This window comes from Schistocerca serialis, chromosome 1 (assembly GCF_023864345.2).
Source record: "Schistocerca serialis cubense isolate TAMUIC-IGC-003099 chromosome 1, iqSchSeri2.2, whole genome shotgun sequence".
Taxonomy (NCBI): Eukaryota; Metazoa; Arthropoda; class Insecta; order Orthoptera; family Acrididae; genus Schistocerca; species Schistocerca serialis.
Window position 1 is genome coordinate 230,764,685 of NC_064638.1, and position 17,456 is coordinate 230,782,140.

Genomic DNA, 17,456 nt, shown 5'->3' on the forward strand with positions numbered 1-17,456 from the left:
CAAGAGAAACAACTGTAGGACTACTGTAGGTCTCAGTTATCTCTCCTTTGCTATTTAATGTATTCGCTGCGGTTTTACATAATGCCATCCAATGGGAGATTCAGGTATTACAACACTAAATGTGAAACATATGAAAGAGTACCAACATAAAATGGGTGACGCTATGAGAAATATCTGGGAGTGGCTAAATACGAACGGTTCGGCAGTATCGCCAACCAAATAAATCATCCCTGCATGAATACACTCGACGTTGGTAAAATGTCCGGAGTACTAACAGACTTGATCCATACAAGTTCAGCATTAAAACAATAGTAAAAAAATTATATTGATTAGAGGCAGACCTGATCACCCCATCTGCCACGCACAATTAGGAAATGTGAAATTCCTCCTGTAACGCTTCAGTTCTTACAAGATGAACTCGCAGTCCACTGCCTCAGCTTGGGAACTTTCCTCCTCAAGCAGGTCTTTAATTCTCAACTCTGCCTCTACGTCATCGACTTACTCCTCACCCATTGTAGATTACAGCAAATTTCCGTCCTTAAGCACAAGGGTCGTCCCAGCGTCGCAACCCTCTGCCAGTCTGCTAACACGGCATGAATAATAGCGTAACGTATTCCATACCCACATGGACGACAGAAAAGGTAATCTATACCAATGCATCTAAAATACTTCAACGAAGAAGGTAGACAGGCAGCGCTTTTCTAGACTACACTAAGAAGTAAGGGGTTGTGTTTAAATTGCCATCAGAAGCAACAGCCCTTACCGTGGTACCCATTGCATCTTGCAGGCCCTAAGTTAATCAAAAAGGCCCGAGGAAAACACAGATTTCACGATTGGCCTCGAAGCTGATAAAATATCAGCACATAGACACCACAAATAATTATATCATGCACGGCATCCTCTGTATAATACAAAAGTTACGCGACAGAAAAAAATCACTGTTTTTATATTGGGCAATAGAGAAAGCATTGTGTACAGAACAGAGGAGTTCAAAAAAATACCAACTGTTGATGTCCTTTTAATAACATCAAAATAAAAATAAGGAAGCAAATGAACAAAAGATGTAAAATTCTCATGGGAAAGCTATACCAATATTGTACCACCGCTTCCAGCAAAACCATGCAGTAAAAAATGTAGATAATGTAGACTTTCTATGGCTGCCATTACTCACCTAAGATTTAATCATGAGCTGTTCCATGAACACGCCTATCAAGTCCGCGTTGTTGCCTTCGGTCTCTGTAAATACTGCATTGAAGGCCGCCTTTTTCTTGGTTGCTGACGGAGATATCAAGAGGCGACTTGGCTAAAACAATGACTGTACACGCCTACATCGTCTCCAAAGTGAAAATCTTAGTGAAGACAAAAGACCTCTCAATGAATTTTCTTTTGTATTAATTTATAATAAAAGGCGAAATGAAGTGTAATGTATATAATTCTCATTAACCAACGTGGAATCAGAAATCATTTGTCTTATTTTGCATAACACGCTGCACTGTGCTATTAAACGTTTATACAACTATGAAACTATTCAGATATTATTCGTCACATTGTGTTCCTGTCAAGTGATGTAGAATGTACAATATATTACAATAAAAAAATTATTTCGCTCTGTGAGCCGAGTTCTCAGTCCAAGTGGTAGAGAGATCGTTGACTCAAAGAAATACTACGTTTACACAGGGCTCCCAAAACAGAATCTACACCAAAAAGCAGGTATATATTAATTACAGAGTAAGTATGGGACAAACCACTCCACGTAGAACACCTAAGAAAACACTATGACAAACTAACTCTGGAGAAGAAAATACGAAAATAAAAAAAAAATAACAATAAAACACACCTCCTAGCCCTCCAAGAAAATTACCACATACAGGAAACCAAAGTAGGAAAGAAAACCCTGTTGAATACTCACGTGCACATGCCAAGCAACTCATTGTTCACACTAGCACATATAACAGTAGAGTAGCACTCCGACAGAGGATTATTGTCATAATAATAATAATAATAATACCACCCAATGTCTTCCCACTCACTTGTCCATGAACCCTTCCACAAAATAGTTTACGCCAGCACTCAAATCAGTTGAACATCAAAACTTTCAACCACTCTCTGTCAGCTATTACAATCATATTAAACATTCTACAACTCGCACTGAATAACCACCAATACACCCACCCCAGCACCACTCCTCCTCTTCACACACACACACACACACACATACGCTAAATAAAATAACAGACATCGTTAGGTGGGCAACATGTTACGTAAACAAACCAAACAGCATCAGACATATCGTGAATTCAAAGTGGTTACATTTTTCAATAACAGTTTTCGATCAAATATCTACAACTAGTGACAGAAGACTAACGTGCAACAACAACAAGGGGAAACAATATGAAAACCGTAAAGAAAAAATTTCGTAACATGAAAACGTGCTTCTGTTTCGAAAAAGAAGGTACTGCGCGAGCTCTAACATGAGAGTAAACGTAGATGCCAACAAAAAACGTGAAGTACTGTAAGTAATCACTTATTCACACAAGAAACGAGATCTGAACTATATTATAATCTACAAAGAACATATATCAAAATAAAAACTGTATCATTTTAGATCCCATTGATGATGCTGTAAAGTGGAACGGGCGAAAGGTGGATAGGAAATTGAAATTCAGTGCCGCAAGAAAAGGTGGTTTTTAATTTACAAAACAAATACTCCCAACAAAGGGTTTCGTTAACCAATTTTGCTAACACCGCTTGATACTGATCATACAAACACTCTAATATCGATGCTGGAAATGTGACTCCAGATGTCAGACTTCATTTTTTACAATCGATTTTCGAACCCGTGTAGACACTCCACCGTTTTTGTGACAGTGATGTTTGATGAATGACGTTGTTTGTCCAGCCAAGGTGATGAAGAAATACCACACTGAGGAAGAAGTCATTTATCTCCGACATTGAATTGGACAGCAATCATGCTGACTATACCCCGGCCGTAACAACAAAGTTACCACAGCAACAATCAACTAGATAACGAGCTTAGTTGCTGCCTCTCTTTTTTTTTCTCCGTTATGCTATCGCTTTACAGACTGTAATAAACTATGGCCAATAACGTAACATGTGTTTCTTTTACAATATGCAAAAGAATTATTGTAGCTAAAAAGAAAGTGAGCTGAAAAGCGATACGTCTATTATGATTCTGCAAGGCGAAGTCAGTACTGCAGGTTAATGGGAAACCAACGAAGAAATTCAGTATTTAAGCCGGTGTTGCCGGTGTTCCACCACGGCCGCTCTAGGCGTGGGCAACGGCGAACCGACAATAACGCCCCATTCGGTGTCTGTCAACCATCTTGTTATTTTAACCCACCTGCTGTTGTTGTGGTCTTCAGTCCAGAGACTGGTTTGATGCAGCTTTCCATGCTACTCTATCCTGCGCAAGCTTCTTCATCTCCCAGTACCTACAGCAACCTACATCCTTCTGAATCTGCTTAGTGTATTCATCTCTTGGTCTTCCTCTACTATTTTTGCCCTCCACGCTGCCCTCCAATACTAAATTGGTGACCCCTCGATGCCTCGGAACATGTCCTACCAACCGATCCCTTCTTCTAGTCAAATTGTGCCACAAATTTCTCTTCTCCCCAATTCTAGTCAATACCTCCTCATTAGTTATGTGATCTACCCATCTACGAGGGCAGTTCAATAAGTAATGCAACACATTTTTTTTTCTGAAACAGGGGTTGTTTTATTCAGCATTGAAATACACCAGGTTATCGCCATTCAATGCTACGGCCTTACGCCACCTTGAAATGAGGGCCTGTATGCCTGCACGGTACCATTCCACTGGTCGATGTCGGAGCCAACGTCGTACTGCATCAATAACTTCATCATCCGCGTAGTGCCTCCCTCGGATTGCGTCCTTCATTGGGCCAAACATATGGAAATCCGACGGTGCGAGATCGAGGCTGTAGGGTGTATGAGGAAGAACAGTTCACTGAAGTTTTGTGAGCTCCTCTCGGGTGCGAAGACTTGTGTGAGGTCTTGCATTGTCATGAAGAAGGAGAAGTTCGTTCAGATTTTTGTGCCTACGAACACGCTGAAGTCGTTTCTTCAATTTCTGAAGAGTAGCACAATACACTTCAGAGTTGATCGTTTGACCATGGGGAAGGACGTCGAACAGAATAACCCCTTCAGCGTCCCAGAAGACTGTAACCATGACTTTACCGGCTGAGGGTATGGCTTTAAACTTTTTCTTGGTAGGGGAGTGGGTGTGGCGCCACTCCATTGATTGCCGTTTTGTTTCAGGTTCGAAGTGATGAACCCATGTTTCATCGCCTGTAACAATCTTTGACAAGAAATTATCACCCTCAGCCACATGACGAGCAAGCAATTCCGCACAGATGGTTCTCCTTTGCTCTTTATGGTGTTCGGTTAGGCAACGAGGGACCCAGCGGGAACAAACCTTTGAATGTCCCAACTGGTGAACAATTGTGACAGCACTACCAACAGAGATGTCAAGTTGAGCACTGAGTTGTTTGATGGTGATCCGTCGATCATCTCGAACGAGTGTGTTCGCACGCTCCGCCATTGCAGGAGTCACAGCTGTGCACGGCCGGCCCGCACGCGGGAGATCAGACAGCCTTGCTTGACCTTGCGGCGATGATGACACACACGTTGTCCAACGACTCACCATGCTTTTGTCCACTGCCAGATCACCGTAGACATTCTGCAAGCGCCTATGAATATCTGCCCTGGTTTTCCGCCAAAAGAAACTCGATCACTGCCCGTTGTTTGCAACGCACATCCGTTACAGACGCCATTTTAACAGCTCCGTACAGCGCTGCCACCTGTCGGAAGTCAATGAAACTATACGAGACGAAGCGGGAATGTTTGAAAATATTCCACAAAAAATTTCCGGTTATTTCAACCAAAATTGGCCGAGAAAAAAAAGTGTTGCATTACTTATTGAACTGCCCTCGTAATCTTCAGTATTCTTCTGTAGCACCACATTTCGAAAGCTACTATTCTCTTCTTGTCCAAACTAATTATCGTCCATGTTTCACTTCCATACATGGCTACACTCCATACAAATACTTTCAGAAACGACTTCCTAACACTTAAATCTATACTCGATGTTAACAAATTTCTCTTCTTCAGAAACGCTTTCCTTGCCATTGGCAGTCTACATTTCATATCCTCTCTACTTCGACCGTCATCAGCTATTTTGCTCCCCAAATAGCAAAACTCCTTTACTACTTTAAATGTCTCATTTTCTAATCTAATTCCCTCAGCATCGCCCGACTTAATGCGACTACATTCCATTATCCTCGTTTTCCTTTTGTTGATGTTCATCTTATATCCTCCTTTCAAGACACTGTCCATTCCATTCAACTGCTCTTCCAGGTCCTTTGCTGTCTCTGACAGAATTACAATGTCATCGGCGAACCTCAAAGTTTTTATTTCTTCTCCATGGATTTTAATACCTACTCCGAATTTTTCTTTTGTTTCCTTTATTGCTTGCTCAATATACAGATTGAATAACGTCGGGGATAGGCTACAACCCTGTCTCACTCCCTTCCCAAGCACTGCTTTCCTTTCATGGCCCTCTACTCCTATAACTGCCTTCTGGTTTCTGTACAACAGCAGGTTGTGTAACAAAATGTTGGTAGCAATCACCACGATTTCCCTGTAAACATGTGAACTGACGGTACACATCCACTATACCAACTTCCCCTTGCTTACTTCGAACTTTTTACTACATCTATAAGTCGGAAAAGCAGATTTCGAGAGTCCATTCGTATAAAACAATTGACGATCGGAAAACCAATGTCTGGTACTTTCGCTTATGAGGAAAAGCGACAGCGAAAAACTGTTTTCGTATTCCGGAAGTTTGTCTCATGAAAACGCAGCACGTCAGCAACAAACTCTCAGAACCTGCCGTTGGGAGGTGCAACTCAGAAAATGAAGTCTCGTAGTTCAACTACAAAAATCACTTGACTTTTTCTAAGAAAATTCGCACCAACAGTTAAATAACAAAAGCTTTGTTGACAAAACAGATGCCTTCTCATCTCCTATCAAGATTAAGCAACTGAAGATCTATGGAGAAGAACAAAGAAAATTTTAATTACCTTCAGATTAGTCATATTTAGAATATGTGCAGTACTCGACATGGGAAATCGTCTATTTACTGAAAACATCTGGCCATTTACTGCTCGCATTATTATTTAGGCACCATAAAGTAAACAGCAGGTTGTGTAATAAAATTTTGGTAGCAGTCACCACGATTTCCATGTAAACTAACGGTACACATCGTCTACACCAGCTTTCCGTTGCTTACTTAGAACTTTTTATTACATCCATACACTTTTCGGTGGCGTAGCCCGAGATTTAGTTTGGTGAGTGATAAATCCCAACAATGATGATATCTACTGAACAAGTCTACATTTAGTAATTTAAAATCATACTTTTGGACTTACTTCTCTAGTTCAACGCCGCCCAGCTGAGGATCAAACCACGAAACGTAGAACCATTCCTTGTACGACTTACTCCCACAACATTTGAACGTAATCTGGAGAATGTCGATCGATGATTTCATCTGCGCATTTGTAGCATACTCTTTCATAGCCTTTAAAAGAGCGTGATGAACACTTTTGTTGTCATAAATAGAATGAAACACGCATATAAGCGTTACAATCAGTATCGCTACAGAAATCACTGCAGCCGTGACAGCATACCAAAACAGCCACTTGTTTATTCGCATGTCTGCTTTCCTAGGTCTCGCCCAGCGGCTCATTATTAATCCCGCGAAGCTCGGCGGGAAACATACCGTCCCTATTCCCGACAGTAGGACGGGAAGCATGTACCCGTCGCTGATTGATATCATGCTCAGATACGACCCAACTTTCACCCAGATGTGAATGCCGGTTGCTATTACTCCGATAGAACATATCAAAGAGACCAAGTTCAGAAAAAGCAAAATATACGTCGCAGCATGAAGAGTTTGCTGTGACAGGGTTGTCTCTATTAGAACCATGAAAATAGTCTCTTAACGACACAGAAGAAGGCTGATAGCCGAACAAATAGGGCACTATCGAGAGTCGCATCCCACAAGCTGCATCTGTGGACTGCACAGATAAAATTAGTAATGAATACAGATGTCTTTGTTATCATTAGTAAGGACAAGACTGTTCTCCGTTACATAGAGTAGGAATATCTATGGAGTGAGCATTCAAATACGCATAACGAATTTTTTGTCACCAACATACGACTTCTCCAAGTCACGCAATTATGATAGGGCATACAATTTGTCCATAAGTGCCGTATAGATTTGGAATGAAATTAAGGTAATATTTAAGAATAAATGCCTATCGAAGTCGCAGGGTCCAAATGATTCATATCGAACGTGCGATTGTAAATCAGTCATGCGATTCTAGTAGCTTGCGTTATGTTTACGGTCGTCACTACAGCAACGACAAAAGAAGAGCGTCACGAAAGTACTTGCAATTACAAAGGAAACGACTTACCTTACTCGTCATCGCTGTTGTCTTCATGTGAAAGTCCATTACGGTGGTCTGGATGGATAATTTGGAAGAGTAGAACCATATATTCCTGCTACTCGTTCGTTTTCCGCACTGTCCGTAATGAAATTGTAACGGTATTTCAGCATCTAAACTGTCCTTACGAAGATTTACACAGTTCGCACCACTAAAGTCTACGCAGTCCCGTTTTTTCTCGTCCGGTAGTACTCCATATTTGCGACAAAAAGTCGAACAATTTTCTACGGTGGGAAAACATGGAATTAGATTTTTCCATTTGAGGGAATCCGCCGAACAAACGTCAAGAACACCAGACATCCCGCTCACTAACGACATAAATCGTCTGGTTTCCCTAGAAACTCACAAATAATTCGCGTAGGTATCTAATTTAGAGCAACTAAGGGAACGACAGCAAACAGATAAAAGTGACGATCACAAATAACTGATCAAAACGCCCGCCACGGAGTCGATTGATCGATTTACGATGCACGTTCGATATGCATCGTTTACACCCTGCAACTTCGATAGGCAATAATTGTCGGAAATTAATATGAAGCCCATAGACAGATCTCACTCAAATGTTTCATGTATTTTTACACGTATTACATACGTATCTTAATAAATTTGATTCGATATCAGGAATGGACTTGGATTAAAAGCTGTTAAACACGAGTGCAGTTTCTTCTCAGATGTCGGTTTTTTTCGGTGTAGTGAAAAAGGCGTGGTCACAGCTATTTTCAGATTTTTTACTACGTATTACGCTACTGGTGCGCCACGGCTTTTCTAAATTATGCTGTGGCGGTATTGCCAAAGAGAAAATGGCCCAACAAACATCGAGTCTAATGTAATGACCTTCAGCATACTCTTACGATTTCACTTCCTTTACGTTTTTTATCTGTTTAATTTTCTTTCACTCTTATGGAAACTAAAATTTTAATCGTACTTGTTCACTCAGTATGTCAGCTGCACTGGTAGTCCGGCTGAGTAGGCGAATACTCAGTGGTCAGCGTGAGTGAGTGCAATGCGAGGATCTCAGGTACGATTCCCGGACTGGTTGAAAATTTTATCCGTTCTTGGATTAGGTGTTGTATTATCATCATCGACGCACATGTTGCAGTTCCCTATTGTGACTAACTCTAAAATAAGCACAGTGGTTTGGCAGTCTCTATAATACAGAGGTAATGACTAACTGTCATATAAAAATTTCATCGTCAGATAAAATTGCTCGAAAGAGTATACATTCATCATATAATTCATCATATAACAGCTGGGTCGGTCAAGCGAAATCCATTCTATAGCCTTACTGATCGCCAGCTTTGATTCAAATGGATTTTTTTTTTTTTTTACATTTAAAATTCTTGATGTATTCGTCTCTCATACCTAATGTTGCTGCTCTAAGGGTGTGTATACAAAGAGGATTGACGAAATACAGAAATCAACAGGAGTTGTCAACAGCATACAGCAAAGTATAGAACACAAGCATACAGCACAATTTAGAAGGAAGCTCAGGGGCTGCATGGAAGTGGGAGGAGCTCACTTCGAAAATTTTTGTAGATGGAAACTTGTTTGGTAAATGTATTATTTTTTACCATGAATAATAAACCGTTTCATACACATAATTGTGATTGGTAAATGTGTCATCTTTGTGTCATGAATAATAAATCCTTTCATACCTCCATAATCAAGGATTTTCTGATATATGCTGCTACGAGCATTTAGTAACGTTTAGATGTCAAGCATTAATCACTAAGGTTTCCGACATATGATTTTATAAACTCTTGGCATCCATGTCCAGTGAGTTTGGGTTAGCTCTGCGTAGATGCATCATAGTGTAGGTGTTTTGACAGAACTCACCTGCAAGAGGTTAGTGGAGTCCGCAGATGTCCACAGTCACACAAAGTCTGTTTTTCCAAGAGGACCCATCTCCACGCGTATTCTTCTGACTTTGCAACTTAGGAAGCACTGTCGGTTGTGGGGCTTCCAGGTCGTCCACTCCTCCAGAAGGAGCTCTCCTGTGAATGTTAGTCAATCACTGAGGTGTACGATTTATTGTAACTGTGGTTGCAGTCTTGTGTGCTGTGATGTATAAATAAGGCTGTGTGTGGTACATAGAAAACGTTTCCTAGATTTAAGCCAAGCCACTGATGGACTGTCAGGTGGCCATATAGCTCATAGCTTTCTTATCGCCGAGGTTCGTGCTTTTGTTGTCTCATTTCTGGTCACCACTCCTCAGTTGATGTCCGGTAGCTACATTATGATACTTCTGTATCCAGAAGTTACATATCAGTGTCACGTATGTGTCATGACAGCGACATTTCTAAGTTTAGCTAAAATGGCTATGCCTGTTCTAAAAGATGAGAGTGAAATTTCTTTACCGAATTAAACTGTGTACCAGCTCGTTACTCACAGCTGGAATTTTGCATTTCATGATAGTGCTCTTACTGACATGGCTATCCAGCCACACTGCATATCCCGTCCCCTTAGCTTCGGTCCTGACAGACCTCTCTTCTACTTCCTAAATTTCAGAGAGACATTACTACATAACTTGCTGGACTAGAAAGAAACTATGAGGGGGTAGTGAGTCTTTTCTGGATGTTTGCGTCGCTAAGAGCATTTCACATGGAAGACCTGGCGCCAGTTCAATTCCCAGTCCATGATACAGTTTCAAACTCTCATACATTTTCACAACAGCGTGCAATTCGCTCCAGAATGAAATTTCATTAAAGATGGGAGTGACAACTGCGGAAGCACGAAAACAGAAGATACCTGTAACAGTTGAAACTGGTCATGATTGCGTGAAGCTTCCCATAGCTATAATTAAAACAAATAACTTGTTATAATTCATCAAAAGTTGGTGTGCCTATTTTAAGACATATCCTTAGCAAAGGTGTTCCAAAAAGGTCCATCCGATCTCATAACACTGTATCTTCTACAAGAACGAAGATAGAAATGTGTGATACATTTTTACCTAACCATGGAAACCGAAAATTTGCCACGGCCCCAGTTATAAGCAGGCACTTCATGTGGTTGCCGTTAGGGGTCTCTGTGGTGCAGTTATCTCTCTCATTTATTATCCATACTGTGTTGCATCGATAGGGAGATACTCATCAACAACAGGCAGAGTTCAGTAACAACTGCGCAGCGAAATCTCCATCCTGGGTGGAAACAGTAAGTCTCCCCCTTATGCTCGTTCAAGACGTAGATCGCTTTTAGGCATTGGCTCTATTGGCGTGTTTGAGGCGATATTAGTGCTTCAAACCATACAAGATTCACTTACAAGCCCTGCATAATGGTAAAAAATAACAATATATAGAGTTTTGTGAATTCATCTGGGCAATGAGATGAGTAGCATGGCTATAGTGACTCCAAAGTACTTTGTTTTATTTGTGACGTCTCTTGCGCAAGTTAGTACCGTTTCCATGATGTCATAATCTACGCCCCCTTCCTACGATCGACTGAGATGGCGGAATGATTATTACACTGAATTCGCATTCAGGAGGATTATGGTTCTGTTGGAGTAGCCAGAAGAACATCTGTGAATGCACAGTGAAACGCAGCATTATTCTGTGGCGACGATCCCTCGGACAATTTACTTTACTCTTTGATCTTTGTTAGCATTCTTTTTATTGGCTTAGATTTTTCAGTTGATTGGTTGCCAAGCTTAAGTAAATAAAAAGTTATTGCCGACTACTTGGTTGTATCTCTCTAACAGATGGAGATAAGCTATAGTTGTCTGAAGCTCAAATCTATGCCGGATCATCAGATTTAGGTTTTCTGTGATGCCCCTAAATAAGGTCCAGGCAGATTACTGGGACGATAACACTCAAGGTGCACAACCAATTTCCTTTCCCATTCTTGAACATTCTGAGCTTGGCTCAAATTCTAATGAGTTTGATATCTACAAGATGTTAAACCCTAATTTTTCTTCTTATTTCTCTTTCTATGACGTCATCATGCATGCGGGGGGGGGGGGGGGGGGGAGATGGTATGTCAGCAGCAACTTGATCACAGTATCATCAGCAAAAATTTATGCTCATAAGTTTCATCTCTCTCTCACACATACATACACATATTTTGCTCTCACAGTCACAGCCCAGCATTTTAGCAGACATTATAATGAAACAGCCAATCACAGTCCAATGTTGCACTATCCATTGAAACGAATTAGCCACTCCATATCTCCATTGTCAGTAAGCATAGTTCGATCACTGAACCACAGTTTGTACAAAGCACAATGGATATTTAAAACGAATGTGTTATTTATCAAAATACACTTAGCTCACCCATTGGTACCTGTCAACAAATATATTTCAATCATTGTACCACACTTGGTGTAATGCACAATGGAAATCCAAATTAAATATTTCCAAATTAAATTGTCTGCATTCAACAACTGTATACAACTTACGGTATTTCCACTTCTAAAATTCCTGTCATAAATATGAAAACACACGAACACACACACAAGTTTTATGATAAAGTTATTTCCACGTCTGAAATATGTAAAGGTATTGGCAATAGTGTTTTAACTTACAGTATTTTTTGTCTAAAGCGTCTGTATTACTTATCAAATATACATAAGCACACACACAATGATTGTGTCAGTATCATTACAATGCCTGAATTGCTTCTGTTACTGTTCTTTATAAAACATGTTATCTAAAATAATTTGTCAGCCACTGGAAGAGCTCAGTTACTGTGTACCATACTTGATGCCTAAAACATGACTGTGGACTCTCAAATTGAGTGCCACAATGCTGTTTCCATGCCTAAACTCTCCTGTACAGCAAAAGAACACATCTCGATAAAATAACATACTGCAGTAATAATGCACATGGGTAGCCATGCATGTTAAAATGCTGCTTCCAGGATGTAGAGATGAGATGGCCCAGGATCGAATTTGCCTGGTAGATTAATGACAAGTATCATGTGTCCATCAATCTGAATGTGGTTTATAGGTGATTCTCTACATACCACAGGGTAAGTGCTGGGCCATTCCACTTCAGCTACGTCAGTAACAAGCACTGATAAAACTTCTGCTCAATTTCACATTGTAACATATTGTAAGGTGTATGCTTCGCCGGCAATGGGCGAAGCATGACAGAATCTCTGACCAGAGAGTAGTTTATCGTTAGTTGTTGCTTGTCGCTAGTCTGCACAAGCCGACAATAGTAGTCGAGTAGTAGTCTGGTAGTAGTCGGACGGAGTCGGCATGCGTCGGCTGTGTGCTCTGCTCGCGACTCTGGTCAGGACTCTGGAGGATGAGTATTGTTGTAGAAGGTAAAGAAGCAGCCTTGCACATATTTAATAATGTATGTTAATTGTAATTTAATTTGTTCCAAAAAAATGCCCCAATAATAATTTTTATAATATAAAGTAACTCTTTTAAAGAAAAGCATTCATTTCAATTTAAAGAATATTTCCAATGCATAATCATTCCTTCCAATAATAAAAAAAAATATACGCCAGCATTGCACGAAGCTGTGTCGAAAGATATCTAATTAAGAGCAGATATAATTGCAGTTATTATTAAGGTAAGAATTTTTGCTTTTTTTATTCAGAATACAGGGCCGAAGGTCAGCGCTGCTGTGTTCATAAAATTTATCAGGTTACTAAACTTTTTTATTATTTTGGTGTTTAGGAATTTTTCTGTTTCGAACTTGACATTAAATGAGAAAAGAATTTTGTGTTAACATTAAATGTGAAGGCATTTTTTGCACACAGACTATAAATGGGAGCCAATTTTATTCAGAGGTCACAATATTAAAAAAATTCATTTAATTATTATTTTTTGTGGCGAGGCTGCACTTGGCTCATTTTCATTTTCATTTAACATTTTTTGTGGGGAGGTTACAATATATGCAATCAATTTGTAACATAGTTACAGTCAATATTGCCTATGTTCTATAGCCAATAATGTCTATGTTTATCTTTGAAAATGGACTCAATAAGCAACCTGAGCTATCAGCAAACTGAATCTAACCTGTGTGACACTGTGTGGATGTTGTATGAGTGTAAGTTTCACTGTCATTTAAGCCCTCAACAGACCGTTACATGAAAACTTAAAAACAACATGACTGCATATTTGAATATGAAAAACTACAGCAACAAATGAACTTGTAACAATGAGTACCTAAGCTATATAACTGCGTTTTTGAATAAGAATTTACAAGTGATACAGATTCTGACTTATGCAGCGGAATTTACTGGATTAGAGTACATCACATATTGTGGTATGTGAGTGCCTCTGTTCTTGCCCTACATTTTGCGCTCACCTCTTTAGATGACTTCCTTTTTCCATATTGTTTACAGCAATTTGCAGCAGCTGAAACTTACTGCTACTAACAATGAATTCAGTAAAAAACAGTTCGCCAGGGTCCTGTTAACTATTAAATAACTTATGAGAAGGGATTTCATCGATTAAGTCTGTTTAAAACTTCAGATTCATCATAATCCAAAAACAATAAAAGACGATGACAATTACAATGACACAGGTATCAACAACAGTTGACTGCCAGATTAACAAATTATTTCAATTTCAAAGTTACATTAACAATCAATAACTACAGCATTTACTTATTAATGGATGTGGAGACTTCTTCAACTGACAAGTAAAATATGGGATTAGTGCAAACTCGGTCTAACATTCACAAGCGTAACTCTGCAATTGGTTTTGCGCTATGCTTTACCTTGACTTCCATATTCAAGTGTAGTTATGCCATCTAAATCTCTCTTGGCTATATAAATGAAATCAGTTCTTGAGTGTGGTAAGACCTGCCATCAACGATATGAGGAGAGAAGTCTTCCGAAGTAAGAGTGATTTCAGGTGTGCCGCAGGGGAGTGTCATAGGACCGTTGCTATTCACAATATACATAAATGACCTTGTGGATGACATCAGAAGTTCACTGAGGCTTTTTGCAGATGATGCTGTGGTGTATCGAGAGGTTGTAACAATGGAAAATTGTACTGAAATGCAGGAGGATCTGAAGCGAATTGACGCATGGTGCAGGGAATGGCAATTGAATCTCAATGTAGACAAGTGTAATATGCTGCGAATACATAGAAAGATAGATCCCTTATCATTTAGCTACAAAATAGCAGGTCAGCAACTGGAAGCAGTTAATTCCATAAATTATCTGGGAGTACGCATTAGGAGTGATTTAAAATGGAATGATCATATAAAACTGATTGTCGGTAAAGCAGATGCCAGACTGAGATTCATTGGAAGAATCCTAAGGAAATGCAATTCGAAAACAAAGGAAGTAGGTTACAGTACGCTTGTTCGCCCACTGCTTGAATACTGCTCAGCAGTTTGGGATCCATACCAGATAGGGTTGATAGAAGAGATAGAGAAGATCCAATGGGGAGCAGCGCGCTTCGTTACAGGATCATTTAGTAATCGCGAAAGCATTACGGAGATGATAGATAAACTCCAGTGGAAGACTGTGCAGGATAGATGCTCAGTAGCTTGGTACGGGCTTTTTTTAAAGTTTCGAGAACATTCCTTCACCGAAGAGTCAAGCACTATATTGCACCCACCTATGTAGATCTCGCGAAGAGACCATGGGGATAAAATCAGAGAGATTAGAGCCCACACAGAAGCATACCGACATCCTTCTTTCCACGAACAATATGAGACAGGAATAGAAGGGAAAACTGATAGAGGTACTCAAGGTACCGTCCGCCACACACCGTCAGGTGGCTTGCGGAGTATGGATGTAGATGTAGAGGGCAGAGTGACACATCACAACCAGACCTCATCTCACAACAATGCTTAGAATCGCGCTCCCATGTTCGCCCTCAGATTGCCATTATCCACATCTCAGTGCTTACACAATGCAAAGAATAGCATTCAGTTGGATATATTGTTTTCAATGCAATGGAGAGTTCTGACACACTCCTTACAACATGAATAACTGTACACACACACACACACACACACACACACACACACACACACACATACACACATATGCACACATGCAGCTGGGGAATACATATTCGGTCCTGGAGGGTAACAAGGTGGTAACAGGAAGAACATCTGACCAGCCATTCAATTAACCATTTGAAGTGCAATCGTAACCATGCCATATGTGACAAAGGTATACTTTTATTACTTTTAGTCTTGAACTTTCTCATGGTAGCATGTTTGGCAACCGATGACACTTTTTCAGACATGCTGTCACAACAAACAACATTAAAATTTTTATGTTTTGGCCAGGTCTATAATGTTCTGTATCACGTAGACTGCAATTTTTTTAATATGCCAGCATAATGCTGGACTACACAAAATATGATTTGTAAACAAAATGTAGTCAAAGACAATGTTGAACCAGCTTCCACCAGAACAGTATTCGATCTCTCGAAAAATCGATTCTTGTACCAAAATAAAATGTTTTTCAAAATACATAAAGACCAAGTACAAAATACATTAACATCCTTATCATAATATACAAGATAACAATATATCTCAGATCACAAATGAAAATAGAATCTTTGCAGCTAAACAAAATTGTCTGTATTGTTTATCAAAATATGTAAACATTTCTACTATAACTGTACAGAAGACACATGGTGCTAGTGTCATAGCTTAATTATTGTGTATCAGTAGAAGAAATACAAGTGAGTTGCATATTGGCAGTGCTGCTCTAATGTGTAAGGTAAACCATACTTGTCAACAAGAATAGATCAATCTTCGTACCACACCTTAAAGGAAACAAAAATTTTCAGTATTATTTATGAGAATCCTTAAAATTTGTTTTATAACATCACAAAAACACAAGGAACTACTGCTGCTCTAACTTACACTTTGAAGTATACTTGTCAATGAGAATAATTTGATCTCTGTACCACCTTTAACGAATTCAAAAACACACGTGGATTCCTTATTGATACTACTGATATAATGTACAGGTTCAAGAACATTTGTTGCTTACTGACTTCTGCTGACACACAGTGGAAACCACATGATACTTCACTTGAATACAGTTAGGCTAGCTTACACTATCACACAGTGCAGACTACATGACACTTCACGCTTTGCGTCGACCTGTGCAGCAAAATTGAAACAAATAGCCCTGTACATTCTACAGGAAAATTTTAACAAATAGTCCCATTTTATATTCAGTTAACAGATAAGCATCAAATGCAATTGTAGCAAACTGCTCCATATAGTAGCATGTTACAGCGAAATCGTAACAAATTGTCCTGTACATCACCATGTTACAGCGAAATTGTAAGAATTTGCCCTATACAATAACAGTTAGAGATAATCATCACACAGAATTGTAAGAAATTGCTCCATATATAACTATTTTATATTCGAATAGTTATTTTTCTGCATCTTCAACTTCAGTTTTTCTTAGCTTTGTTATTGTGACGCTATACAAATCTTCGATAATTTAAAAATGGATTGTATTTTGGTGATGATGGCCAGCTGATGTGGCGATTGCCATTCTCTCCTCTTATGGTGAATCATATTACCCTAAGTGCATGATTCATCATGCACATGCAGCTCCCCTTCGACACCTCCCTCATCCTTCTTTACTGCATCTCCAAGCTGGCCATATTTTCTTAAGCTGACATAAATGCATGTGCACCATCTCAAACAAGCTGAGACTTCTTGACATCAGCACATGTACATTCAAAGTGATACAACTCGGTTGTGGAAGATTTTGAAAAATAATGCAGACAGTCATTGGTTTCTTTAAATCTGCCTACACACTTGCCAGCTTCTGGTGATAAAATACAGTTTTAAGTTCCGGTAGTTGACACCTACTGTCAGGCATGAACAGTGTCAGCTTCTGGTGTTACAACATTATGTGGACTCTTACTGCTGACACCAACCGCAGCAAATAATTTTTTAATTATTGTGTAAAATCATGCATTAAGGATGTCAATATTCATTATGATCAAGATAATAGCAGTCA

At 39.5% G+C, this 17,456-nt stretch overlaps 1 protein-coding gene across 1 annotated transcript in view; it reads right to left on the reverse strand.

Annotated features, from left to right (window-relative positions):
* LOC126461204 (peripherin-2-like) overlaps positions 1-6,613 on the reverse strand; it is a 54,344-nt gene extending 47,731 nt beyond the window's left edge. Inside the window, exon 1 of the mRNA XM_050095981.1 lies at positions 6,468-6,613. Within this exon, the coding sequence (XP_049951938.1) occupies positions 6,468-6,613 (146 nt within the window). The remainder of the gene's footprint in view (positions 1-6,467) is intronic.
* Between the last annotated feature and the right edge of the window lie 10,843 nt (positions 6,614-17,456).